At 44.9% G+C, this 27,083-nt stretch overlaps 7 protein-coding genes and 1 pseudogene across 8 annotated transcripts; 2 read left to right on the top strand and 6 right to left on the bottom strand.

The window, feature by feature from the left end:
* Positions 1-349: 349 nt before the first annotated feature.
* On the bottom strand, positions 350-698 carry LOC101083921 (histone H4). Its single transcript, XM_011282077.4, has one exon. The coding sequence runs from the start codon at positions 681-683 to the stop codon at positions 372-374; it is 312 nt and encodes a 103-aa protein (XP_011280379.1). The 5' UTR covers positions 684-698; the 3' UTR covers positions 350-371.
* A 4,816-nt stretch (positions 699-5,514) lies between these two features.
* LOC101089263 (histone H1.3) lies at positions 5,515-7,521 on the top strand. The gene has a single exon (XM_003985709.6). The coding sequence runs from the start codon at positions 5,587-5,589 to the stop codon at positions 6,253-6,255; it is 669 nt and encodes a 222-aa protein (XP_003985758.2). The 5' UTR covers positions 5,515-5,586; the 3' UTR covers positions 6,256-7,521.
* On the bottom strand, positions 6,616-26,370 carry LOC123385655 (annotated as a pseudogene).
* Positions 12,718-14,569, bottom strand: LOC101089514 (histone H3.1). Its single transcript, XM_006931390.4, has one exon. It carries the CDS (start codon positions 14,546-14,548, stop codon positions 14,138-14,140), a length of 411 nt encoding a protein of 136 aa, XP_006931452.1. The 5' UTR covers positions 14,549-14,569; the 3' UTR covers positions 12,718-14,137.
* On the top strand, positions 15,589-27,083 carry LOC101090262 (histone H2B type 1-C/E/F/G/I). 2 transcript variants are annotated; one of them, XM_045058515.1, is made up of 2 exons: positions 15,589-15,848; positions 26,693-27,083. In XM_045058515.1, the coding sequence occupies exons 1-2, from the start codon at positions 15,810-15,812 to the stop codon at positions 27,032-27,034; spliced, it is 381 nt and encodes a 126-aa protein (XP_044914450.1). In that variant the 5' UTR covers positions 15,589-15,809; the 3' UTR covers positions 27,035-27,083. The 2 variants fall into 2 exon arrangements, with proteins under 2 accessions (XP_044914450.1, XP_006931454.1); XM_006931392.5 differs by lacking the exon at positions 15,589-15,848 and having other exon boundaries at positions 26,614-27,083.
* LOC101089767 (histone H4) lies at positions 18,896-19,293 on the bottom strand. The gene has a single exon (XM_006931391.3). The coding sequence runs from the start codon at positions 19,266-19,268 to the stop codon at positions 18,957-18,959; it is 312 nt and encodes a 103-aa protein (XP_006931453.1). The 5' UTR covers positions 19,269-19,293; the 3' UTR covers positions 18,896-18,956.
* Positions 23,549-25,077, bottom strand: LOC105260541 (histone H3.1). The gene has a single exon (XM_019831695.2). The coding sequence runs from the start codon at positions 25,057-25,059 to the stop codon at positions 24,649-24,651; it is 411 nt and encodes a 136-aa protein (XP_019687254.1). The 5' UTR covers positions 25,060-25,077; the 3' UTR covers positions 23,549-24,648.
* On the bottom strand, positions 25,489-26,344 carry LOC105260540 (histone H2A type 1-E). Its single transcript, XM_011282078.3, has one exon. It carries the CDS (start codon positions 26,314-26,316, stop codon positions 25,924-25,926), a length of 393 nt encoding a protein of 130 aa, XP_011280380.1. The 5' UTR covers positions 26,317-26,344; the 3' UTR covers positions 25,489-25,923.

Raw genomic sequence — 27,083 nt, forward strand, 5'->3', positions numbered from 1 at the left:
TATTTGTGGGCCCTGTTAACAATGAGGACAAATACGAACTGTCAGAAAACTGGTAGCAGGGCAGGTCCGGCGTGGCCTCAAGGCCAGCTGCCTGCCGGACAGGAAAATGGAGAAGGATGCAGTCGCTGGCGAGAAAGCCCGCGCCATAAAGCAGCCAGAACACACGCACTGGATGCAGCATTCTCCCAGCTGAGGCTTCCCTCCCCTGGCTCCGTGCACATGACCGCGGCCAGGTCACGTAGCTGCCCGCCCGCAGCCAGAACTAAAGGGAACACAGACAAACCTTCCTCGGTTAACAGCTCTTCGTGTGACCGAGTGGGTGGCCCTGAGAAGGACCTTTTGGGATTGCGCGGAGGCTGCAGGTGCAAAGCTTAACCCCCGAAGCCGTAGAGGGTGCGGCCCTGGCGCTTGAGCGCGTACACCACGTCCATGGCCGTGACCGTCTTGCGCTTGGCGTGCTCCGTGTAGGTGACGGCGTCCCGGATCACGTTCTCCAGGAACACCTTGAGCACCCCGCGGGTCTCCTCGTAGATGAGGCCGGAGATGCGCTTGACGCCGCCGCGCCGGGCCAGCCGCCGGATGGCGGGCTTGGTGATGCCCTGGATGTTGTCGCGCAGCACCTTGCGGTGGCGCTTGGCGCCCCCCTTGCCCAGGCCCTTCCCGCCCTTGCCGCGACCTGACATAGCTACAGTAGCGAGTCACCGCACGGTGTGGTACCTTGCTGCGGCTGCAGCCCTTTATATACCACGGTCGCGGACCTTTTAGGAAACCGGAACGGCGCGGGCGGGAACGAGTCTCTGCCCCGCCTCTTCCCACTTCCGCCTCGCGGGCCGCGGCTGAGGGGGCGGGGCGCGGAGCGCGGGGGCGGGGCGCCGGGAGGCGGGTGGGCTGGTCTGGCGTCCGTGTCCTCGCGCGGGTCAGAGCTGTCGCTTTCTGTGGCTTGTCCTGTGCCTGCCGGAGGGGGTCTCAGACAGTCGGCATTGGAGAAGTCTCGTAACCTCGTACCATTTATAGAAAGGAGGCGGTGACCCTACAGGTGCCTATGAAAGCGAGGCATTGTTATTTGTAATTGTAATTTGTAATTGTAATTTGTAGTTGTAAATTACAACTTGTCAACAATTAAAATTAGCTTTTAGATGTGACGTTTCTTTTAAAAGTAAAAGAATGACTTCTTACAATTTTAGCAGCATTTATTTAAATTTGGTGGCTCATGGAACAATCATTCCCCTCTGGCAGAACATATACGTTTACGTGATTTTCAGCATTCTTGATAAGGAACTCTAGGAAGGGGAGCAAATGTGAATTGAATTTCTATTCTGATTCCAGATTTATAAAGCACTATTTGCATTGTAAAGATGAAGAATCCCAGGCTTGGAGAGCTAACCCTGTTCTCATAAGCGGTATTTTACGGGGTAGAACTGAGGTCTTCTAATTCTGGTCTTAGGATCTTGCCACCTACCACAGATCTATGTCAGTAAAACATTGCAGATACATCATGCTGAGTAAAAGTTTGCAAAGTTACAGGACTAATAAAAATACCGCTAAGAAACTCTGGAACTCGTCCAGTGAGGTAAGGTTAGTGAATTAAGGCGTCACACAGATGACGCATTGATATGCTTAATAGACAAACTCCAACAGTTACGCATCTTCCATATATTCACATTAAGAGCCTGACTTCTACGTGCTATAAAAGGTAATTAAAAATTCCTTCTCTGCTGGTACTTACGATATAGGCAGTCAGAAGATTATTCATTTCCCTTAGACACTATTTGAGATATAGCTCAGTTACAGCTACCTGCAGACTTAACACACAGTGACGTCCCAGGCACCAAAGAAGAATCACTAATTTCTTCGTTCAAGAACTTACATGCCAAGATCGGTGTATAAATACCAGGTCTGCAAAGACCATCCTACACGTTCTTTCAAAGAACTGAAAGCTTAGGAGAGGGAAGAGAAAAGTAAACGGTGAGGAGTCAGACATCAGCTCAGAATACTAGTTTCTGCCTGGCAGCAATGGGTGGACCAGCTGTATCTCAGCAACATGAACATCACCTGGGAGCTTAAGACACACAGACTCTCCGGCCCCACGCCAAGTCTCCTGAATTGATAGGGCATTTTTAAAAGGATCTTCAAGTGGATGGTATGCTTATTCAGGTTTGAGAAGAGTGGTTTTAAAGCGGGGCTTCCCAATGTTGGCCATTAGCCACATGTGCTTGTTTAAATTTCCATTAATTAAAATTCAATCAAATTCAAGATCTCTTTGGTCACTCCAGTCACATTTAACTGCTCAATAGCGTATGTAGGTAGTGGCTGTCTGTGTGACAGTACAGATACAGAACGTTTTCATCATTGCATGTAAGTTCTCTTGGGTTGTGCTGTGACAGTGAACTTCTTCTGAGGAACTTCTAGTCCAGACTGGGAAGGGTATTTGAAAATGAGGCTTACTGCAGGAAGTGGGGGTTGGAATATTTTCAAAGTGTGATAGAGCGTAGGCACCTTCTGGGTATACCAGATCTAGGTAGAGAAGAACATATAAAAAGGAAATTGTCATACAACTTTGACATTGTAGTGCGCTTCTGAGGAAATGCAATGAGATATGGTTCACCTTGGAGAGGAGTTTCAAGTGGGAGAGTGTCCTCAGATGAGATCATCGTGATAGGAAATTAAAATAGATGTGATTTCTTGTGGTCCTTCTGAACACATCTGGTTCTAACACAATGCTCTATCTGCTATATAGCCTTTATTTTTAATTCACTCGTTTGGTATTTATACAACATAGTCCCTTTTCTCCTTGAACTTCGAAATTCACTGAATTTTGGAACATTTAAGCATAGCTGCTGTGGGCTGACCTGCTGGGCACTATCTAGACCTCTCACAGTGGTTTACTATGAGGAGAGGGAGGTTAACACCAAAATGGGGAGAACATGAATTCATAAGTGAGCTACCCATCACCCATCTAACTGGAGTTCCTCTCAGTTATTTTTACATGTATAAAATAAACGGTTCAGGTCTCGGTCTAACGGAAAAATCAATTGTTTTAACATATATGCAGATTTGGGCTTCAAAAGTAATAAACGCAAATTTTTTTTGTGTGGGCTACGAAAATAAAAGGGGGGACGTTTCAAGTGTATAATACCTGGGGGTGAGCCAGCTTTCTAGATCCTCGTCCATGCTACAGGTACAGAGAGGATAAGTACCTGGGTCTCAGACAGTAGAAGTCACTAGAACAGCCAAACCCCATCCTTGTCTAAACATTTGGGGAAGAACTTTTCAGGTGAAATCAAGTCTCAACTATTGCTTCTCTAGGAAGGGCAGATGCTACCTACAATTAAGGAAATAGCCCTGATGTCCTCTCCCTTATGTGCGAACAAGTAAGAGTTGTACAAGAATGCAGTGGTGACATCTGCTGTAGGAACTTTTCACCTATTTTCTTTTTAAGGTGTATTCATTTTTCAGAGACAGAGAGAGAGCATGAGTGGTGGAGGGGCAGAAAGAGAGAGGGAGACACAGAATCCAAAGTAGGCTCCAGGCTCTGAGCTGTCAGCACAGAGCTTGAAGTGGGGCTCAAACTCACAAACTGTGAGATCATGACCTGAGCCGAAGCTGGATGCTCAACTGACTGAGCCACCCAGGCCCCCACTTTTCACCTATGTGAAATTGAGTCTTTGCAACCTAGGGGACAATTCCACTGATTATTCAACAATTGATGTTTTGACTACCATGATGACCCAAATGGTAAACTTTTAAAAATCTCAATTTAAATTCTATCTTTAGGTCTAGATAATATTAGCTAGTAGGCTCCAGTCTGAAAAGGGCCTGTAAAATGTTTGGGGCCATTGCTATTGCCAATGACGCTATAGAGGACGACAAACAGTCCCTTTTAGACACTCCTAAAATGCCTGCCGAGGGAGAACTAAATGCTGCATAGTCCATCCTGTAAGTTTACCTCTTTATACACAGTATTTGTATTTGGTATATAACACGGGCTCAAGTTCCACAGACTTGTATTCAGTCAGTGCCAGCCAATACCTGACTCATTAAAAATAAGCCAAGTGACTTTTATGAAATTAGTTAAGTGTGGAGAGATGACATCTTTAAAGCTGATTATCCTATTTTGGACTTATGTGAGAAAATTCTTAAATCATCATTGGATGGAAGCTGGAATAACTACATTTTTGGAAAGAAGGATATTTGTTAGAAGAAACATAACACCAAAATATTTATTTTCACAAGCATGTAGTTTAATTTCATTATCTGATTATTTGGTTGATAATATTAAATTTGTGTTTCATTATCCAATATTTACCCAATTTCATTAGCTCTGTTGTGTTGCAAACGACAAGAGATGGAATAATAAAGTGGGTCATACCTGCCGTGAAATGTTTGTTCAACTCCTTTGGTGGGCATAGGTAGCCAAGTAAGTTAGGTTGTCACAGCATAGTTCATAGTCTGTTAGTCAAAAGCCCAGGGAGAATTATGAAAGTCCAGAAAGTGATTTCAATGACATTTTTTTCTTTCTAATCTTGTGTCCCTACTTGCAATGTTGAAAAAGAGTCAAATAACATTTGCACTTTAAATTTCATTTTGAAATACAGGAAACCTGTACAAAATTCTATGTTAAATATTGGAGTTCAAAAATCTTAGGCTGTCTGTCATTAAGTAATTTAGTTTCAAGGAGACGGATGGGATATAAACACGTAACTTTCTATTCTTCAACTCATATGATGTAGACCCGCCATTCTATTGTTTCATGATTCTCTTTTCCTCTTTGCAGTTGATCTATAATGCCGATCCTAGGTCTGAAAAACCTATTATACAGTATTTTAGGAAAGCTGCTATTAAGAACTGTTTATCTGGAAAACCCACGGAGCCACCTCGCCCCCCATCCTTCCTGAAATGTTTAAATCCCCCCAATACGGGGATCAAATCCAGTTTACACACTGGTCATTCAAAGACTTAAAAAAGATTCTATTAAAAAAAAATAGTTATCCATCGTGTACGTAGAATTTTCTATCCCTTTGCCAATTCCCAGGGCTTAGTGCAAACAACTGCGGGAGAGTTGTGCTACTGCTCCCGAGAAAAAAGCGTTTTTCCTTGTATATTCGAATAAAAATGAGCTTACTTATATAAATTTGCAAAGAAGAGAATGTGCAGATCCATGCCCTGGAAGACAGACGTGCAATGGGAACAGAGAGAAATAGTATTTTTAAGGAAAATCTGAAAGTTGTCTCAATTTGGCCGAAGTTTTAAAGAGAGTTGGGGGAATCGGGAAAGTTTCAGGGTACTGGTTTTGAAACTAGGGATAGCAAATAAGGCAGGGATGAAGCCTGAACACTCTCGGATCCGTTTCCCCCAAATCTCTAATTATTTCATGCCCAGATTTCTTACGTTTTTCTTCTTTTTTAAGGGGAAAGAAACACAGCCACACTGCAGAGCGGAGGAGCCCTTCTGAGCGGCGCGGCGCACGGCGCAGGCAACCAATCATCACTCAGCCACTCGCTATATAAACCCCCCGCCGCCGGCCTCCGAGACGCGCCGCCCTGACAGTTTGAGTTTACTTTTTGTCTTAGTTGGCAACGCGGAAGGATGTCGGAGACCGCGCCAGTCGCTCCTGTGGCGCCCGCACCCGCAGAGAAGGCACCTGTGAAGAAGAAGGCGAAGAAGAGCGGCGCTGCCGCCGGGAAGCGCAAGGCGTCCGGGCCGCCGGTGTCCGAGCTCATCACCAAGGCCGTGGCCGCCTCCAAGGAGCGCAGCGGCGTGTCCCTGGCCGCGCTCAAGAAGGCGCTGGCGGCCGCCGGCTACGACGTGGAGAAGAACAACAGCCGCATCAAGCTGGGCCTCAAGAGCCTGGTGAGCAAGGGCACCCTGGTGCAGACCAAGGGCACCGGCGCCTCGGGCTCGTTCAAGCTCAACAAGAAGGCGGCGTCCGGGGAGGCCAAGCCCAAAGCCAAGAAGGCGGGCGCGGCCAAGCCCAAGAAGGCTGCCGGGGCGGCCAAGAAAGCCAAGAAGGCGACGGGGGCCGGCACCCCCAAGAAGAGCGCCAAGAAGACCCCGAAGAAGGCGAAGAAGCCCGCGGCGGCGGCGGCTGCGGGCAAAAAAGTGGCCAAGAGCCCGAAGAAGGTGAAAGCGGCCAAACCGAAGAAGGCGGCCAAGAGCCCCGCCAAGGCCAAGGCCCCGAAGCCCAAGGCGGCCAAGCCCAAAGCTGCCAAGCCTAAGGCGACAAAGGCAAAGAAAGCTGCGCCTAAGAAGAAGTGAAGGTTGTAGCGGTATGTCCTGCCTCCGAGTTCTCAAAGGCTCTTTTCAGAGCCACCCAACTATTTCAAGTGGAAGAGCTTAACTGGTATCTTTAAGGTACTTTTTTCTGTTTCGTCTCAACACTCCTCCGTCGTCAGCCTTTTTAGTTTCCTTCCTCCTCTCTTGTTCAAATACTCCCGCCGGAGCAGGTGATTGGTCCGCGGCTTTCGAATTCAGTGGCTCTGGAGGGACCTGCCGCCTCTCCCTGCAATTCTAATCTGTAAGCTCTTGTCACTAGGGCTACAGTTCTCGAGGAGAAGTTTGGTGTCTCTGAGAAGAACCTTTGACTGTTTGGGGCAGGGACCGTGAGTGAGTAACTCCTCACTTGCCCTTAGCTTTGTGGTGGCTCTCGGTCTTCTTGGGCAGCAGTTGGGCAGGACGCCGCCCTGCGCGATGGTGACGCGGCCCAGCAGCTTGTTGAGCTCCTCGTCATTGCGGATGGCCAGCTGCAGGTGGCGCGGGATGATGCGCGTCTTCTTGTTGTCGCGGGCCGCGTTGCCCGCCAGCTCCAGGATCTCGGCCGTCAGGTACTCCAGCACGGCCGCCAGGTACACCGGCGCGCCGGCCCCCACCCGCTCGGCGTAGTTGCCCTTGCGGAGCAGGCGGTGCACGCGGCCCACCGGGAACTGCAGCCCGGCCCGCGACGAGCGCGTCTTGGCCTTGGCGCGAGCCTTGCCCAGTTTCCCGCGCCCCCACGTGTTTAGAGAAGGGTCTGTTGTGTAAAACGCCGGTCTGAAGAAGGGGCTATTACAGTCACTGGATGTTTCCTAATGTTTCTTTCCCATTGGTTTGCAGATGTTGTTCTGAGTTAGCCAATCAGAAGGTACTCTTGACTTGCTGTGCCCCCAGTGGTAGAAAAATACTGCGCCAGTTAGAGGTTGACATTAAAGCTTGTATATGTTGTGGAGCAGTAGAAAATCTTGCTTTTTTGTTTTTTTTTGTTTTTTTTTTTTTTTGTTTTTTCCCCCTTGGTTAGTTTGAGGCCTCCTTTGGGGCACTATTCACGCTATTCTCCTCTAAAGCTGAATAATTATTTAGCACCCCGAGGCTAAGGAACATTCAAAAGGGTAAAAGTCTTCTCTGGTGGTTTGTTATTCATCCTCTCTGCCAGATTTCCTTCCCCTGGATTGCTGAGAGGTCCCAGGGAGGCATGGTTGGCTTGAATATTTATGCCGAATAATGAAAGAATAGAAAGGGTGAAACGCAATAAAAGAAAAATCTCTGGGAGTCTGCGTGGTTTGTTAGAAAGTTCCCGGAGTTGGAGTTGCGGTGACCAGAGCAAAATATTTGGATTCTACATGGGTTGATCTTCCACCAGGGCCGAGGTGGGTTTGTTTGTTTATTTATTTACTTATTTAATTTCAAGGAAGTCCACTTAATTTTACTGGGAAATCTTGGCAAAAATCTGATCATTATGGGGCTGTAATGGTGGGTGGGGAAACATCTTTATTTTCTCAAAGAGTACATGCAATTTGTCATTTCCCTCAATTATGTGTGTAGGCAACTAATCACAATGCATTTTGCTAGTGCCTGTGGCTTTTCCAGTAATGACAACCACAGATGTTTTCTTATCAGTTTCAAGTACTGAAGGTGTTTTGAAATGAAGTTTGCACTCTGAGCTCTTGGCACTGACATTCATCATTACACCTGGTGCCCCTTGTTATTTGATGTGTCCCTGATGAAACACATTGCATACACATCCTTAAAAGAAATACACTTTGATAACTGCATTTTAATGCCGCTTTCTTATCCAGTATGCTTTAAGTATGGAGAAGGTGTCTAGATTTCCTCAGACCGTCCGTAGAGTCCATAGCAGGAAAGAACTCCGATACTGCTGATCACATCTCCAGTGGGCACAGATTACTCAAGGTTCAAGTCCCTTTTGACTTTGTTTCTTGATTTGCAGCCTTCCTCCCCTGCGCTTACGGCTTCATAGCTTATTAACATTTATTATTTTCAAACTTTGTTAAAACAGGCCTGGGGGATGTATCCGAGAGTATCTTTCTAGCTGTTCTTTTTTTTTTTTTTTTAAATGTTTATTTACTTTTTGAAAGAGAAACAGCGTGAGTGGGGGAGGGGCAGAGAGAGAGGGAGACACAGAATCTGTAGCAGGCTCCAGACAATGAGCTGTTAGCACAGAGCCCAGCGCAGGGCTGGAACTCAATGACTGTGAGATCATGACCTGAGTCGAAGTTGGATGCTCAACCGACTGAGCCACCCAGGCGGCCCTCTTCCTAGCTGTTCTGAGCAGGGGTTCAACTTTTCCGAATCACAGCTGCAGCTCATAATTTCTTCTTTCCAGAAAGAGCCCCCCAAACTCTTTATGACAGTGACTTGTTTGAGGATGAGATCTGGATAAATGGGGGAATGTGACATATTGACTCAAAAGAATCTTTTTGAAGACAAGAGGTTGTATGGATCGGAAAAGAGAAGTGGCAAGAGACCCGTGCGCTTTCTCGAACGCAGGATGAGAGAGCTCACTTCTGATGCAGAGCCAGGTGGGATCAGAGAATGAGGCCAGCACGGGGCATTCAGTGAGTGGTCAAAATGACTACGAGTGTCTCTGCAGTTCCTTACAGTTTACAGGGCGCTCTGTCACCACCTCCCTTTGAGGCTTTGGCATTAGGTATAGTTAAAATGCTGGTTTCACAGTTAAAAAAAAATTGTGGCTTGAGGGTGCCTGGGTGGCTCAGTTGGTTAAGCGTTCAGCTGTTGTTTCAGCTCAGGTTAGGTCGAGTCCTGGGCTGGGCTCCGTGCTGACAGTGCGGAGTCTGCTTGCGATTCTCTCTCTCTCTCTCTCTCTCTCTCTCTCGCTCTCGCTCTCGCTCTCGATCTCTCTGAAGAATAAATTAAAAAAAGAAAGAAAAGAAAAAGAAAATTGTGGCTTGGAAGGATGATCTGCCCAGAATTGGCTTGTCACTGAACGGTGGACCTGGGTCTCAAGTACAAGTTTCTTTGTTTCTACTTCGTCGTGTGCCCCATGTATTGTATCAGCTACAAAGGGAGTGGAGTTCTTGGTTTCATTTTCAGCCTCGTCCAGAAGGTAGTAGAGTTATTGTAATTCTGTTTCAGGCCCGTTGTGACTTAACTACTTCACAAGCCCTTTGGAATGCCTCAGACACAGCTAAGTATGATTTAATCAAGGTCCTAGTTTTTCTATGGTTTCTGTATATTCGTATTCGGATTCCTTTCCCTGGGACAGGACAGGGTTTTCACAGGCATCAGAACTTATTTAAATCTTTTCCCATCTTCCCCAATTTTTGTTACAGCTAACGTCCTGGGTAAGGAAGACCACCGCTGTCTTAGTGTTCTGCACCCAGAGAACGAGGGAACAGGAAGCTCATTCCCAGTCACCGTGTTTCACCACTGACCACGTCCCTGGGACGGTCTCCCTTGAGGGTCTCTTGAAATGCTCATGCTTGGGTTTCTGATGCTCTCTTGGTGAACCAAGATGGTCTGTCCGTTATTGTTGCAAAAGTCCAGGTTTAGAAAAACCTGAGAGATTGACACTTACGGATGGCAAACATCAGACAGGAGCCCCTGTGAGTAGTTCTCTCAGAAGCACACAACCAGTCAATCAATCAATCAATCAATCAATCAATATAAATACAATTTTCAGGACCAGTCTGAAGTAACCACTTTCTCCTTCTGCTTAGTAATTGCCTGACTTCTTATAACGGGAGGCAGCACACTGAATTCCTGTCACTGTATTGAGGCCCCAATTGTTCCTGTCACTCAGTCACTAAATCAGGTTGATGTTTATTTAGAGTCTCGGTAAGTGATCTTTCCGCCTTTCTCACATGCTCTCTGTATCTTCTCCGGCTTGGGATGATTCTACTGTTTCCCACCCAGGCTCCTAATTCTCCAGCCCTGAACTCTGCAAGTCTGGTCATTCTGTGATCTGTCTTATGCATAGGGTGACTGGCTTCCCATTGCCTTAGGTTCAGGTGGGAACTTTGCAGTCTAATTTTTTTTCATAATAATACTTTCTGCTTGCATTAACTAGCACTAATAACAACTCAAATGTTCTTTTCAGTGCCTTCTCATTTGTTCTTTTCTTTTTCTTTTTTTAAAACAACTTTCTTCACCTGCCATTCTCTCCTCTCTGCCTGGGAGAGTTTTCCCAATTCCATTTCAAGTTCCATCTCCTTGAATAAATTCCCCTAATTAACACGTCTAGCCTCTGATAACGTGCTTTGATGACATTTAACAATTGGGTGCCATTATTATCCATGGCAAATTTATAATGCTTCTATTCTTTTCTCTCATTAAACTACACCTCAGGGCCTCAGTCATGGTTTTCCACTAGTCTAAGGTTTGTGTTTTTAATTGACTAAAGGTTTTTTGTTGTTTTTTTTTTCCCCATAAGTGTTCTTTTTAATCCTCATTCTCGATTTAACCCATTACCCCCCGCCTCTGGTAACCACCAGTTGGTTCTCTATAGTTAAGAGTCTGCTTCTTGGTTGGTCTTTCTTTCTTTTTTCCCTTTTGTTCATGTTTTGTTTCTTAAATTCCACATGGGAGTGAAATCATATGGTGTTTGTCTTTCTCTGACTTATTTCGCTTAGCATAATACTCTCTAGCTCCATGCAAGTTGTTGCCAAATGGCAAGATTTCCTTCTGTTTTTGTGGCTGAATAATATTCCATTGTCTATATACCACATCTACTTTATTCATTCATCTATCCATGGGCTGCTTTCATAGTTTGGCTATTGTAAATAATGCTGCGATAAACAAAGGAATGCCTATACCCCTTTGAATTAGTGTTTTTTAAAAAATCTTTTGGATAAATACCCAGTAATGTGATTATTGGGCCTTAAGGGACTTCTATTTTTAACCTTTTGAGGAACCTCCGTACTGTTTTCCACAGTGGCTGCGCTAATCTGCATTCCCACCAACAGTGCGTGAGGGCTCCTTTTTCTCCACATCCTAGCCAGCACCTGTTGATTCTGGTGTTTTTGATTTTCGCCATTCTGCCAAGTGTGAGGCGATATCTCATTTTAATTGACTGAGTTTTTAATGCTGTCCAATAGGTGGGATTATCCCCAGATATTAAGCAGAATTAGTAATTTTATTTTCTGTCTTTCTATGAAGGAAGCCAAGAGTAATAAATCTCTCTGCCCCTTTTATGCCCCTCTTCCCCATGGCTTGACTTAGGTATTACCTCCCTTACTTTCTGACTCGTGCTATGCTGCCGAAGGTGTTGGGGTTACTACAACAAAAAGAAAACCAAAACTATTTATAATGCTTTCATGACAAAAAAATCTCCAGATATAAAAAATCAATATCCCTCTGCTGCCAGTTGCGGTAGGAAGTGTATGCAAAATGAAATAAAATTTCTGAATTGTCTTGATTTTAGCTATCATTTCCGTAAGAGAAAGTTCCTGGTCATTCGGAGATTATACAGTGGAAAAAAGTGATGTAGTTTCAGGCAACCAGATAAACCCGAAATGCATATACGACTTAATTACCAGTAGGTACATATGAAATGTGACCTGAGTCATAATTTGTGATCTTTCTCCAATAAAATAAAAATTCATTAAAAGCAATTTGATATCAAGTACTACTATTTTTTCTTACATTGTGGAACCTTATACCTGACTTCTGGCCCATTGTAACCACTCAATAAATTTATTTCTACTTAGGAAAATTGTATATGAAAATTAAACAAACTCTACCATTTTTTAAAAAAAGTGTTTATTTATTTTTGAGAGAGACAGAGTGCGAGCAGGGGAGGGGCAGAGAGGGAGACACAGAATCCAAAGCAGACTCCAGGCTCTGAGCTGTTGGCACGCAGCGTAATGTGGGGCTTTGAACTCATGGACCGAGCGATCATGACTGGAGCCGAAGTTGGACACCGCCTTCAGTTAACCGACTGAGCCACCCAGGTGCCCCTAATGTTTTATTTCTATAGTCAGGACTGTAGTAAACAGTAATCTGTTTGTGCAATAATTTTTTTAAATTCCAATTTAACTAGGAAGTTTTCTGAGGGTTTGTTCAGGCGAAGGACCATTCTACATATTCTGGTGGATTTAATGACCTAAAAAGATGTTTTCTGTGCCCACTGGGTCCTCATATCCTGATGACCAACATCCGGTGAGACAGAACACAGATTAAAAAACTCACTGTGCTAGAATTTCAAAGGAAGCAGGAAACCACACTCTAATATGAATGCCTTTATCCAACATTACACATATAAAACACTCCACTGATTTTAGCTATGGATAGCTAAGCTCTTTTCCATATGGATCCAGAGTTCCCTATTCCCAAATCCCCAAGTCTCAATGTCTGAAAGAGTTGCAAGAACAAAAATTTCTTCTATAAAACCTCTAGGACTTTTTACGATGGCTGACTTGCCTGTGCACTTTATGTATAGCTTTGTCAATGTTAAGTATACCACCCCAGTAGTCCCTTTCCTTAGTGACCCTTGAGGTGAAACAGTCCATTAAAAGTTTTTGTTGTTTTTTTTTTATAGAAGCTTCTCAATTCTATAGTTAAGGATACCTTTTCCTGTCTCAAACTCAAATTTGCCGAAGCGTTTAAATACATGAGAGATGAAATCCTTCCAAGTAGTATGTGCATCCCAATTAGTAAACATCCTTCTACATTTCCAAATAACTCCCTGAATGGTTTTAGAACAGAATTCCTGATTTCCCTTCTATTCAGTTACCGGTTTAGAAATTGAGAAACCTGTTATTTTCATGGAAAAGGAACATCTGTTTAATAATAGCATCAAACCATTTTCTTACAGGCATTGAACAGAATAATTTAAGAAAACTCTCCAGCTTCCAAAGGATTGCCATGTTTTACGGATAAATATGAGGTAGTCTCATAAGATTTAAGTCGAGAGTAAGATAGAGAATTTAGGAAAACCAAAGTGCCTTTTTGAATGGCAGTTAAAGGCTCAGTCAATAGACCATGCAACTCGATTTTTGCGTTGTAAATTCGAGCCCCAATTTAGGTGTAGAAATTCCTTAAAACCTTAAAAAAAGAAAAAGCGTCAGTTAAAAAGGATCTTCATTCCTGCGTCAAAAGCGTCAGTTGAAAGGATCCTCATTCCTGCGTTCTTCATTTCCAGAGGTACTTTCTGAGACCCACCCAAACCGCTCTTGGTTGTTTAGTCTGGTAGATACACCGGGAAGGATAGACGGCAAGAAGTTCTCAGGAAACGCTACCCTCTTACTTTTTTGTGCTCCAGCTAATAACCCAAACCTTGGCTCCCCTTAAGAGGCTTAGGGGGAGATCTTTGATCACCTTTCATAAAGGTCTGGCGGTTGCTAGTGAGTTGGGTCCCCAAATTCTGCTCAGCTAAATGCCGACCAAGGGTTCTGGGGCCTTGGGATTCTATAAGTTCAACACGGTGAACCCTGGGAGAGACAGATAACCAGAAGCCTTGAAGGCTCAGCCCAGGCCCCCAAAGACACAACGGGCCACGCCTCGAACAGCGCCAAGTAACGTTGCAAAAGTCAAAGAGCCTGTAGGATGGAAGAGGCAAGGGAACGGTCACGATACCAAAAACGTGCAACAGACCATACTCGAAGTTTAGAATAAAACCCATAAATCCGAGAGCCAGAGCGAAACCTGTCAGACCTATGCAACATATGGAGAAATACGGGTTTGAAAGTAAAACCATGTAACTAAACACACTAGGAAAACTTCAGGAGACCAAAGGCTTGAGACCTTAATTTAAGACAGCCCTAAATGTCTTCCAGGCCTGCTACAAGTTTGAGCTCGGTTAGCAACGGAACTTGTTTAAGTGTCACGGCATCTGTTATAGATCAAAGTGGTTGGCTCTGAAAAGAGCCTTTGGGTTCAAAGTTGGCACAGAATCAGGAAATCAAGTTTACGCCCGCTCCCCGCGGATGCGGCGCGCCAGCTGGATGTCCTTGGGCATGATGGTGACGCGCTTGGCGTGGATGGCGCACAGGTTGGTGTCCTCGAAGAGCCCCACCAGGTAGGCCTCGCACGCCTCCTGCAGCGCCATCACGGCCGAGCTCTGGAAGCGCAGGTCGGTCTTGAAGTCCTGCGCGATCTCGCGCACCAGCCGCTGGAACGGCAGCTTGCGGATCAGCAGCTCGGTGGACTTCTGGTAGCGGCGGATCTCGCGCAGGGCCACCGTGCCGGGCCGGTAGCGGTGCGGCTTCTTGACGCCGCCGGTGGCCGGCGCGCTCTTGCGGGCCGCCTTGGTGGCCAGCTGCTTGCGCGGGGCCTTGCCGCCCGTCGACTTGCGCGCCGTCTGCTTCGTGCGAGCCATAGCCTAACTGCAAAGTCAGGAAACCAGGGTAACAGCTCGCCCCTGCATTTATACAGGGGCAGAATCACTCTGATTGGATTGTGGGCAATCCCGGTGAGGCAACTGGAGCTCCATTCCGGAAGTGCTCCCTGAGATTTAGCATTGGTTTAATCTGTTCCGTGCTAGTTTCTGATTGGTTAATTTCAATTAACCGACTTGTTCCCGGCCCCTTTGGGGGAAAAAAAATCACTAAGCTATTTGTTTCCCTTGTGATGCTTGGCACACAACAAATAGGACCGACAAACTCCATAATTCTCGTAAATAATTCTGTTGAATTTTTCTTCTGTTTGTCTATACAAAGTACGGTGTTCTTGAAACAAGACAGTACTTGAGAATTTCTCTTTAAAAAATCCGCCATTTTCTGCATAGTTATCTCGTTTTCATCCGGAAGGTATTTCCTGTCCTATTTGAAAATCCCACTGTATAATATCTCATGAGTTCCACTTCATTATATTTACAGCAAATATCTAGTTCACTCCAGTATGGTCTAGGACATAATGTTAACACATAAGGAATTTTGTATTTCCGGATTCGCACGTTAAAATTCCAATGTTTTGGAGCCCCTCGTTCTTTTTAATACCGTATTTGACTCAAACTGGTGATTGGACTCTGATGTTTGGTTTTAATGGATTTAAAATGTCAGTCGGGGTCTAATGGGTGAGCATTGAGGAAAACGTTTGCAATGCTGAAACTTGAAAAAGATGGCGGTGATCGAGAGTCTTTTGCAACATACCTTAATGATAATAGTCTAGCATATCATGACTCTTGTCAGAAGAGACCCGAGGTGTCCTGGATAATTTATGACAAACCCAAAGGAGCAGTAGTTAGGACTCTACTGGGCTATACAATAGAATTTCCTTCCCTCGTTTTCGCGTGCCAGTTCGAAAGTTTCTACTTTCATAACTTAAAATAAGGTTTTATTGAGAGGTTTTCTTTTTTCTTTTTTGTTTGATTTTTGGTGAATGCACTTTGAGCAATAAGGCGGTATTGTAAATTAACCTATTGGATTCTCTGGAAGAGTTAGTTTTTTAGTCCAATAAAAAAGCACGTTTGCAACGCTGCTTTTACATGCTATTAATCTATTGGTCAGTTTTGGTCCAATCAAAATTCAGACTTTTGGACCCTCATTTGCATATACGTGATATAAATACTCGGGATACTCCCCCCCCCCTCACTCTTTTCCTTGTTGGTCACAACTTTTCTGCTTTTGGTGTTGTTTATCATGCCTGAGCCAGCGAAGTCCGCCCCGGCCCCGAAGAAGGGCTCCAAGAAGGCGGTGACCAAGGCGCAGAAGAAGGACGGCAAGAAGCGCAAGCGCAGCCGCAAGGAGAGCTACTCGGTGTACGTGTACAAGGTGCTGAAGCAGGTGCACCCCGACACCGGCATCTCGTCCAAGGCCATGGGCATCATGAACTCGTTCGTCAACGACATCTTCGAGCGCATCGCGGGCGAGGCGTCGCGCCTGGCGCATTACAACAAGCGCTCGACCATCACGTCCCGGGAGATCCAGACGGCCGTGCGCCTGCTGCTGCCCGGGGAGCTGGCCAAGCACGCCGTGTCCGAGGGCACCAAGGCCGTCACCAAGTACACCAGCTCCAAGTAGACTCGCCAAGTAAGCGCCCTCTTACCCAACCCCAAAGGCTCTTTTCAGAGCCACTCACTTTTGCATATAAAGAGTTGTAATAGCAAGGTTCCTCAACTGGCTTTAAAAGCATGTTTTGTCTTTTTACAGACCTGTTTCCATAAGATGTGAGAACTGTTATAGTATGAGGTGTGTATTGGAACTTATGTTAATCTTTAGAGCCACGTAGATTATGTGAAATATGTATAGTAGGAACTTGGCTAAAGCCCTGAAAGAATAGTTTTTGTGTGATTTCTTTAAATTTTTACTTGGTTCTTTGTTCAATCATTAGACTTTAAAATAATTTCACACTGGGTGTCTGTAACTTACAGTTGTCTGTACTTAAGTACATGTACTTTGGTTATTTGTTTTCATTACAATGCCCACATTATAACAACATAATTATATGTATTTCACAAAGGCCAACTCGTGCAATGAGAAATTATTTTGCACAGGACACCAAACTCTGAATGTCATTCATCCCATAATAGATCTAAATTAGGCATGGGTATTACTGAACTGCAGAATTTAATCATAGCATCTGTTGTAGACCGTTTCGACAATTCTTCAAATGTACATTAAAATGAATTTATCATCCATTTTATTTTGCCTGTATGTTATTGATGTAATCAACTGCACAGCCTGTTGAGTCATTTTCCTAAACCCTAATTTTGATCCACTTTTACATGGTTTTTCTTTTCTTGCCTTTGCTGTACCGTTCTGTATTCATTTAGACAGAGAAAAACTAAAATGAAACAAAAATAAGAAAAGATCTAGGTATGCAGGGATCACAGAAGATATGGATGAAAATCATGGGGTTTCATGTGTTAATTATGGAAAAGTAGACGGTTTGTTTTTGTGCTGCTGAAAGTAAAATGAGTTAGATGCATTGCTGTTGAGCACGTCATTGTTTATAGGCTTGGTATTAGGGAAGCCTGCAAGGCATGACCTATGTATACTTATGTTGGAGATACGTGTGATACACAGTTGTCTGTGTATCTCACAGATATACGTGAGATACACAGTTGTCAAAGGGAATATTTCCATTATAGGTTTGTTCCCCCCCCCCCACTTTTTTTCCTTTTTAAAATGTATGTCTTCCATTAGATAATGATTGCAGTTTCAGTTCATGTTATGTTATCTTAGATGGAACACTGATTGAAGACGCTAAGTGTGTTAGCTAACCGTATTAGCTGTTGCTGCACAAAAAATCATTTGAATTTACTATCTTAAAACAATACACATGTACAATGTGAGTTTCTGTGGGTCTGGGCAGAGTTTAGGTGAGTCCTAGATCAGGACGCTATTGCGATGTTACCTCGGATAGAGGTCTCTTGGATGCTTGCGTGGGGAAATATCATCTTCCAAACTCACTGCTTAACTCAATTTGTTTCTTTGTGCTTGTAGGGCTGAGGAATTCATTTTCTTTCTTGCTGGCTGTTGGCTTGAATGGTTGTAGGCTTTTGGTTTTAGGCCTCCCTCACTTTCTAAAGAGCCCCTGGTTTCTTGGCGCTTGTGCATGCTGCCATGGATACTTGGTCCGTCAAAGCCAGCATGCTAAAGTCAAGGAGGATAGATATTACACAACATACACGTCAGTTAACAATAATCATATACAGAAAAATTACATCCAGTCACCTTTGTAGTACTCTGTGGGTTGGAAATAAGTCACAAGTCATGTCCACACCCAAGGGGGCTAGATCACAAGGGTGAGCACTAGGAGGGGGAATCCTGGCGGACACCCTACGAGTCCATCACAGGACCCATCAAGAAAAATCAAGGCTAAGAACCCAAAGAAAGTTCACTAACATAGCGGTTTTCCTCCTTTCCCCTGTCCCTTCATTACTCTAGTTCAATTTGCCTGGAGGCAGGAATTGATGCTAAGAGGTAAAGACAAAGGCTACAAACACCTTGAAGTGCTTTTAATTAGGCTACTGCCAATGACTTTCTCTTGAAGTGAAGACAGAGAAGACAATTTGCCTGGTTATTTCGGAGACCTCCTCCCCCTTTCCTCTGTAAGTGTGGACACATCAGAAAACACTGCAGGTGGTTGAGCCCTAGCACGGGGCTAGGTGTCTGTGTAGCTCCCTTTCTGGCTTTAAAGGAGGCACCAGCGGGTTTGTGAGAGGACTTAACATTGCTGCTTTTATTATAGAATATCAGGGAATAGATGTGACAAGGTTAAGACAAACCCCCAAATCATTGTGGCTTAAATACACATTTTATTGGCAATCATTTTACATAATCCAAATATGAGGGAGAAAAGGCGCGAAAAAGTCCCCACGTGCCACCTAGGAGGCTTGCTTATAGGTGGCCGCACTCTACAGCTCGGTCAAAGCTTCTCACATCAAACCCTTCCCCCTAGTTACCACGTAGTAGCTGGGCATTCTCACTTTGCTTTTCCTTGAACAGAGTAGGCTAATGGTGTACAATCTCATGTTTGGGACATGTCTATAAATGGATTGCAACTTAAAGTGTGGGCACGTCTCAAAAATAGAAAAACCCGTAGACACAGCCCGTGAACATAAACCTTAAAGGCTGCCTTGATGTTTAATGCCCCCGGACAAGGAGTAAACATGGTTAAATTATACGGAAGTCATGGAACTCAGATCGCAAAATACATTCAGTAACCTCAGTTCCCACGAAAAGGAAATAAACAGCGTCGCTAGCTCCTTCTAGTGCATGGATAGGTGGCCCTGAAAAGGGCCTTTAGGGTTGGCAAAGAATTCACTTCTCGTACGCAAAGTCTTAGCCCCCGAAGCCGTAGAGGGTGCGGCCCTGGCGCTTGAGCGCGTACACCACGTCCATGGCCGTGACCGTCTTGCGCTTGGCGTGCTCCGTGTAGGTGACGGCGTCCCGGATCACGTTCTCCAGGAACACCTTGAGCACCCCGCGGGTCTCCTCGTAGATGAGGCCGGAGATGCGCTTGACGCCGCCGCGCCGGGCCAGCCGCCGGATGGCGGGCTTGGTGATGCCCTGGATGTTGTCGCGCAGCACCTTGCGGTGGCGCTTGGCGCCCCCCTTGCCCAGGCCCTTCCCGCCTTTGCCGCGACCAGACATGTCCTCCGGTCAGTAAAACCTAGCAGCGAAGTCAGGTTACACAGCGACGAAATCCTCATTTATAACCCTGTGGCGGACCTTATTGAGAACAGGGCCGGAGGGGCCGGGGGCGGGGCAGCGAGTTTATCCCCGCCCACAAGTGCGCGAGGCCGCGCGTAGCCGGGGAGACGCAAGAAGGCTCTGTTTAAGGGCCTGTAAGGAAACGTCTCAGGCCAATCAAGGGACCGAAATAATGGCAGCTGTCAAGCTAACATCTGCTTCTCCGGGCTGAACTGTGAGGACCCTTGCACACCTCGGGCAAGTCGCAGTCGAAATTCGGCATTGGTTTGAATTCTAGTCGCATGTCTGAAATGTATTGGAGTGTTTCCCTTCTGTCCTCCCATTCAAGCAGTTTTATCCACTTTACATCGAGGTCAAGTAGTGACGTTGGGAGGATGCTCTTAGGGAGCGAGAAAAGAACTGCAGTCCGCAGCCTGACACGAACACGAGTGTGACGGGTGGGGGCTTTTCATGGGGAGGCCTGTCCCCTGGCTTGCGGCCTGCACTCCCTGCACTTCACCTTCTGAGGCCCACGTCCTGCTTTGTGGCTTGTGTTCTCCCATTTTCACTGTAGGTTCTTCCTCCGCAGGATGGAAATGTTAATCACAAAGATGGTTTGGCCGTCAAAGGGTAAATGTCAGGTCCAGTGTGAGACACAGGGACGGCCACTTTGCCTGAGAAAATTCTGTCTTCCTGCCCCAGGGCTTGCCTTCCTTCTCGATATTCTTAATTTTTTTTAACTTTTTTTTTTTTTTTTTTTTTTTTTTTTGAGAGACAGAGAGACGCAGATCCTGAGCAGGGGTGGGCAGAGCGAGGGGGAGACAGAATCCCAAGCAGGCTCTAAGCTCCCAGCTGTCAGCACAGAGTGCAATGCGGGGCTGGAACTCATGGGCCCTGTGATCGTGATCTGAGCCGAAGTCAGTCTCTGAACTGACTGAGCCACCCAGTCAGTCGCCCCTCCATATTCTTAAATCCCTCAATCTGGTATTTTGTAATCTGGATTTATGTTCAGGTTTTGTTTTTGTTTTTGTTTTTCTTCCTAATTACCTCTATATCTATGTATGGGCAAATCTTTGCTTTTCGAGGTCAGTGCTACCCTTACATGGCTACATTTAAATTTATATACTTTCCCATTTAACAACCAGCTTCCATCACCACCTTCACACCCCAAACACAATTCCTTTTAAGAAAGCATTGTCTGATAAAGTGCTCTGGACCCTCTTTTGAGCATTCGGAATGTGTCTAATGCTGTGAGGGACTGAATTTTTAATATTAAATAATTTAAATTGAAGAGGTATTACTCTGTTCAGTTATTGGAAAATTTGGCGTGTGTTTGAACAACGTGGACATGTGAACTCAATTTGCCAACAGTAAAGTTTATGGTATTGAAATGCAAATCAAGTTATTTCCAATCAAAATTTAGTAGCAGATTGAATGAAATATACACCCAGTTTAGAGGATTTAGGATGAAAAAAAGGAATCGAAATATTGCGTTATTCAGGTTTTTACATTGATTGAAACAAATATATCTGGAGATTTAGGATTACATAGAATATATTATTGAAATGATTGCATCTTTCCACTTTTTAAAATGTGGTTAGTGGAAAATTTAAGATAACGTACGTGGCTTGCATTATTTTCTATAGGCAGCGCTGCTCCAGGATTCTTCCTTGCCCCCTCTGCTTCTTGATTTTTCACCCAACCTTGCTTGCCATCATGCGCTTTGAAATATGGTGGAAATTCAATGTAAGGTTGACTCTTGAATAACAGGGGTTTGAACTGCATGGATCCACTTATATGCACACTGTTTTTCAGTAAACACAATAAAGCACTGCAAATGTATTATCTCTTCCTTATGATTTTCTTTCTTTTTTTATAGGAATAATTGTATTTATTATTTATTTATTTAATTTTATTTTGAAATTTACACCCAAGTTGGTTAGCATACAGTGCAACAATGATTTCAGTAGATTTCAGTGATTCAGCCCCTCTGTGTAACACACCCAGTGCTCATTCCAACAAGTGTTTTCCTTGATGCCCTTTACCCATGTAGCCAACCCCCCTCCACAACCCCTCCAGCAATCCTCTGTTTGTTCTGTATATTTAAGAGTTTCTTATATTTTGTCCTCTTCCCTGTTTTTATATTATTTTTGCTTCCCTTCCCTTATGCTCATCTGTTTTGTATTTTAAGCTCCTCATATGCGTGAAGTCGTATGAGACCTGTCTTTCTCTGACTAATTTCTTTGAGCATAATGCTCTCTAGTTCCATCCATGTGCTTGCAAATACTATTTTCTTAATAGCATTTTCTTTTCTCTAGCTTACCTTATTATAAGAATACAATATCTAATACAATATACAAAGTATGCGTTTATCAACTGTTCATGTTATCCGTAAGACTACTGGTCAGCTGTAGGCTGTTAGTCATTAAGTTCTGGGGAATCAAAAGTTTTATCCAGATTTTCAACTATGCAAGGGGTCAGCACCCCTAACCTTGTTCAAGGGCCATCTACGTTTCTAAGAAATACAGTTGCCCAGAGACTGGCCCCAAACTCAAATGAAGCATTGTAAAAAAATAAAAAAAATAAAATCATGTTAGGGAGCGAACACAGGCTTGCCAAAGAAAACATAACCCATCAAAGCAAGAAAAGAGGGGTAACTCGAAAAATTGTCAACCTTAGAATTCTTTAAGGGCGGGCTGATGGAGACTTCCTGAAGTTCTATGCTAATATTTTTTTTTCCAAAAGTATACTTTTTTGAGAGAGAGAACATCCAAAAGTGTTTGCTAATGCAATTATAGTTCAAAAGAGCTTAAGCTTCTGTACAAGAGAATGTAGAATCTGGTATCTTTTTTTTTTTTTTTTTTTTTTTTTTTTTTTTTTTTTTAAGAAGCAAATTAATCACTGTGGAAATGTAAAAGCATCTCATGAAAACGAAGGCCCGAGAATGGTTTACTGTTTCTGGAACCTAAGACCAAGAGAGACAGATAAGAAAATCAGGTGAATCAGTTTGGAGTCTAGAAACAATAAAAGGTTACAGTGTCTACTGTGTATTTGATTAATGAGTACAATGTCAAGGAGTCACCTCATGCAGTTTCATAGAAATTTATCTTGCAGGTCCTATGTTTTTATTTCTTTCCAGTAAGGATTCACAGTATGCGACACTTTATCTGACGCTTGGAAATAGGGAACAAAAGGATGGGCCATGATGTTTAGTATCCTAAAAGGTTAAAGACTACACAAGAATTGCAGGACCATGGACTTTGATCATCTCACTATTTACTATCGATTGAATGTATCAAATTCAGCAGGGGTTTATTTGGTAGAGCTGTAAGTATTTTCTGTCTGGTGGAACAGCTCTAACTCCAACGATTTATGGCTTCTTGGCCATTATTAGTTTTGTTTTAACCTCATTCAATAATCCTATTCCAATATTTCTGTGTTAAGTTGTTTATAAATACCCGAATTTCTTCAATATTCTTTGAACCTTTCAGAGCATTTTACCCTTTTCAGTCATTGATGATTTAAGTACTCTCTGTGTCACATGTTTATTGTATATTTTTTGAATCACAATTTCACATTTGTGAAACAAGTTAAACAAGTGATGTCATGCGGCTCTGACTTGGAGATAAACAGGGTGTCACAGAGCTGCTGGTACTTTCTACTTCTTTAGGCCTGGGAGATTCAACACTAGTCCCTCAGTGTCATGGTAAATCCTTGGTAAGCAGGGAGGTGGAAAGCGCAAATGAGAAGCACATTCATCATCAGGCATGAGGTCACTGAGGACAAGGGAAAGACTCTGGTCACAGACCAGAACAGATCTGAAACCTATTAAGAAATATCCAAATATCTAATTAAGGTAAAGGGATAGACTGCATTTCTTTACATTGTCTCATATGAGCGTAGTTTAAAAGGCCTGCCAGTGTTTTTGTTTTTTAAATTTATTTCAAGGGTATGTGCTTCTGTTAGACTGCTTATTAGGGTCCAGTATCTGTGAAAAATCTATGAGTTTAGGTAACTTGTAGGATGTTGATAATTTCAGTGATTTTTGTCGGTTGGAGATGAAAATTATGTCATTAGAAAAGATCATCTAAAGGTTGTAATTGTGCTGTAGAATAATAACACTTTCTGGATCTAAATTTGCTCTTTTGGTTTTATTCCAGTCCTCATTCTTTTGTAAGGGAGGTGAGTTTTTCCTCTATCCATCTTGGTTCTTGGCTGGGGCCCGTTTTACAAAACACCGATTAGCAGGATAAAAACAATGAGAAGTTTATTAACGTGTTTATTTCGCATACACATGGGAGAAACCCAGGGAAGAACCCTTGGAAGAGGTACCTTAGCACTGCAGCTTACACAGCATCTTCAACAAAGAATGTGTGGAGAAATGACTGGACAAGGGAAGGCAGTTTTAGGCCTTGAAGGACCGAAAACCATGGCAAGGTAGGTATATGGGAGGAAGCTAACAGTAAGGTTTGTCTGCGGCTTCCTCTGGTCCCTCTCTGGGCTTTTAAGAGTCTCCAGTATAGAATTTATATCCTGTCTTAAGGCGGAAAAGGGGAAGGGCCCACAACACTTTTTCTGTCATTGCTGCTTAACTGCCTTTAGCCCCCAATTTTTATGTCAAAGAGGAATATTGTGGGGAGACTGTCCTAGTTTCCTTCACTTTCTTGAACTATTGCTGATCTTGATAATGTCCTATATTGCTTTGAACTAGGTTCATCTTCCTGATGTTCCCTTACTGATGGTTATATATCAGAATAATTCACAATGAGACAGCTTATTATTTTGAACTCGACACTTCGAGAACATATAATGTAGTGGCATGAAGACCAATTTCTCCACCTCAAAAGGAATCATGTTTGTATTTACTTTTTAGTCTACTGGGGCCGATCCAGTGGGCTGGAGATCCATTAAAAAGAAATAACGCATTTCACTTGATTCACCTAGACTTTGACTCTGAGGATGGAAATCGTAAACGTTGCTCTTTTCTTTCAACTCCAAAAGGATATAAAAGGCTGCATGTAAAGAAGGAAATCCCAACAATAGTATCCCTTTTGATCTTTAATACCTATAAGCCATTCTCTGCCCTTATCAAACAACTGCAGTTTGAAAGACTAAGTAACGGAATGTTACACATTACACAGAATTACTATGAATCCAAAGCCGATTCTTTGTTATAAAAACTGGCGGATCCATCTAATACAGTTTCAGAGTATTCTTGAAAAAGAGAAACTTACTTTCACCAAGGGAGCAATCGGAAAGAAAGCGTTACAACAGTTTTTGACAAAGTAGGGGGCTCTGAAAAGAGCCTTTTTCAAAGTCCGGAGGGGACAGCCTTGGGGAATTACGCCCTCTCGCCGCGGATGCGGCGCGCCAGCTGGATGTCCTTGGGCATGATGGTGACGCGCTTGGCGTGGATGGCGCACAGGTTGGTGTCCTCGAAGAGCCCCACCAGGTAGGCCTCGCACGCCTCCTGCAGCGCCATCACGGCCGAGCTCTGGAAGCGCAGGTCGGTCTTGAAGTCCTGCGCGATCTCGCGCACCAGCCGCTGGAACGGCAGCTTGCGGATCAGCAGCTCGGTGGACTTCTGGTAGCGGCGGATCTCGCGCAGGGCCACCGTGCCGGGCCGGTAGCGGTGCGGCTTCTTGACGCCGCCGGTGGCCGGCGCGCTCTTGCGGGCCGCCTTGGTGGCCAGCTGCTTGCGCGGGGCCTTGCCGCCCGTCGACTTGCGCGCCGTCTGCTTGGTGCGAGCCATGACAATGACACAGAAAAGGAAACCGGAGAGTAGCGAGGAGCCGTTTCTGACCCTATTTATAGGAGAGATCAGTGTGGTTCGCAGGTCCCGCGCTGTGATCTAATTGGTTCTCAGGGTGCCGTTCGAGAAATGATTGGATTTCCAGTAAGATTTGAATATAGAATCAAAAGTTATTCCAGTTTATATTTCTTCTTAATGCACTTTAAATTGAGTTCATAAAACCGAGGTTTCCTTTCGTGTGTTTCAGCGGACTTCATTTCCTTTTTGTGTGAAAAGACGGAAACGCACAACTTTTTGCAGCGGGAATTCAGGCCGCCCCAGAATTCGAAAAGCCCGCCCTGATATGTGATTGGTCAGGTATGTCTCCTTTGTTCTCTCATTTCTTTCATGCGTGTTTGACTTTGTGGCCGCAACTTTGACCAGAGTGTGTATATAATTACGTACATGTGTATACACTGCGCTTTTAAACAATCTCAACATACAGACAATGCTCTCGATGACTATCGTTGTTATATACGTAACCTACACCCCGAAGTTACGACCTCAGAATTGCCACTTGGTTTACTGCGAATGGCTTGTGCATTTGCAATTGGCGGGAGCATTTTATGTAATGTTGCATAAACCTCCAGGCATCAGAGGTGTAACATCTTAAACTCATCTGACCATTGTGTGGGAGTACCGGGAGGAGTTGTCCAGTTTTTACAATAGGAAACTTCGAAATAGGCTACCTTAAGGTTAGCAAGTAAGGAAACAAAACGTCTCAGGAGTTCTGTAGTATTTCAGCACTTCCCAGAAAAGATGGGTGGCTCTTAAAAGAGCCTTTGATTTTCGGGATTGGGAGAGCAGGCAGATTCCGTAAACGTTTCACTTGCCCTTGGCCTTGTGGTGGCTCTCGGTCTTCTTGGGCAGCAGCACGGCCTGGATGTTGGGCAGGACGCCGCCCTGCGCGATGGTGACGCGGCCCAGCAGCTTGTTGAGCTCCTCGTCGTTGCGGATGGCCAGCTGCAGGTGGCGCGGGATGATGCGCGTCTTCTTGTTGTCGCGGGCCGCGTTGCCCGCCAGCTCCAGGATCTCGGCCGTCAGGTACTCCAGCACGGCCGCCAGGTACACCGGCGCGCCGGCCCCCACCCGCTCGGCGTAGTTGCCCTTGCGGAGCAGGCGGTGCACGCGGCCCACCGGGAACTGCAGCCCGGCCCGCGACGAGCGCGTCTTGGCCTTGGCGCGAGCCTTGCCGCCCTGCTTCCCGCGTCCAGACATAGCGAGTGGTATCCGCGAGAGAAAGTCCGCAGGAAAGGCGAAAAAGAAATGTCCTGGAAGCAGCAAAAAGATGCCAGTTATACTGGTGGATGGAAGTGTAAAACGCGAGCTGGGATTGGTTAAAAAGATCACCGTTCGCTATCCAACCAATAAGAAGGAAGATATGACACAATCAAGTTTACATATTCACGTCACCAAAGACATTATCAAATCAGATCGGGGTATTTCTGCATACCTTATTTGCATAGATGCCCTATAAAAGAGGAGACTCTGCTTAAAGACAGACATTTTAGGGTTTGTTTTTTTTAATCCGTGTACTGAGTTGTTAGCAGTTGAGATGCCAGAGCCCGCGAAGTCCGCCCCGGCCCCGAAGAAGGGCTCGAAGAAGGCGGTGACCAAGGCGCAGAAGAAGGACGGCAAGAAGCGCAAGCGCAGCCGCAAGGAGAGCTACTCGGTGTACGTGTACAAGGTGCTGAAGCAGGTGCACCCCGACACCGGCATCTCGTCCAAGGCCATGGGCATCATGAACTCGTTCGTCAACGACATCTTCGAGCGCATCGCGGGCGAGGCGTCGCGCCTGGCGCATTACAACAAGCGCTCGACCATCACGTCCCGGGAGATCCAGACGGCCGTGCGCCTGCTGCTGCCCGGGGAGCTGGCCAAGCACGCCGTGTCCGAGGGCACCAAGGCCGTCACCAAGTACACCAGCTCCAAGTAGACTCGCCGAGTAAGCTTCTTGTTAACCAACCCCAAAGGCTCTTTTCAGA

The sequence above is a fragment of the Felis catus genome, chromosome B2, assembly GCF_018350175.1.
Source record: "Felis catus isolate Fca126 chromosome B2, F.catus_Fca126_mat1.0, whole genome shotgun sequence".
NCBI lineage: Eukaryota > Metazoa > Chordata > Mammalia > Carnivora > Felidae > Felis > Felis catus.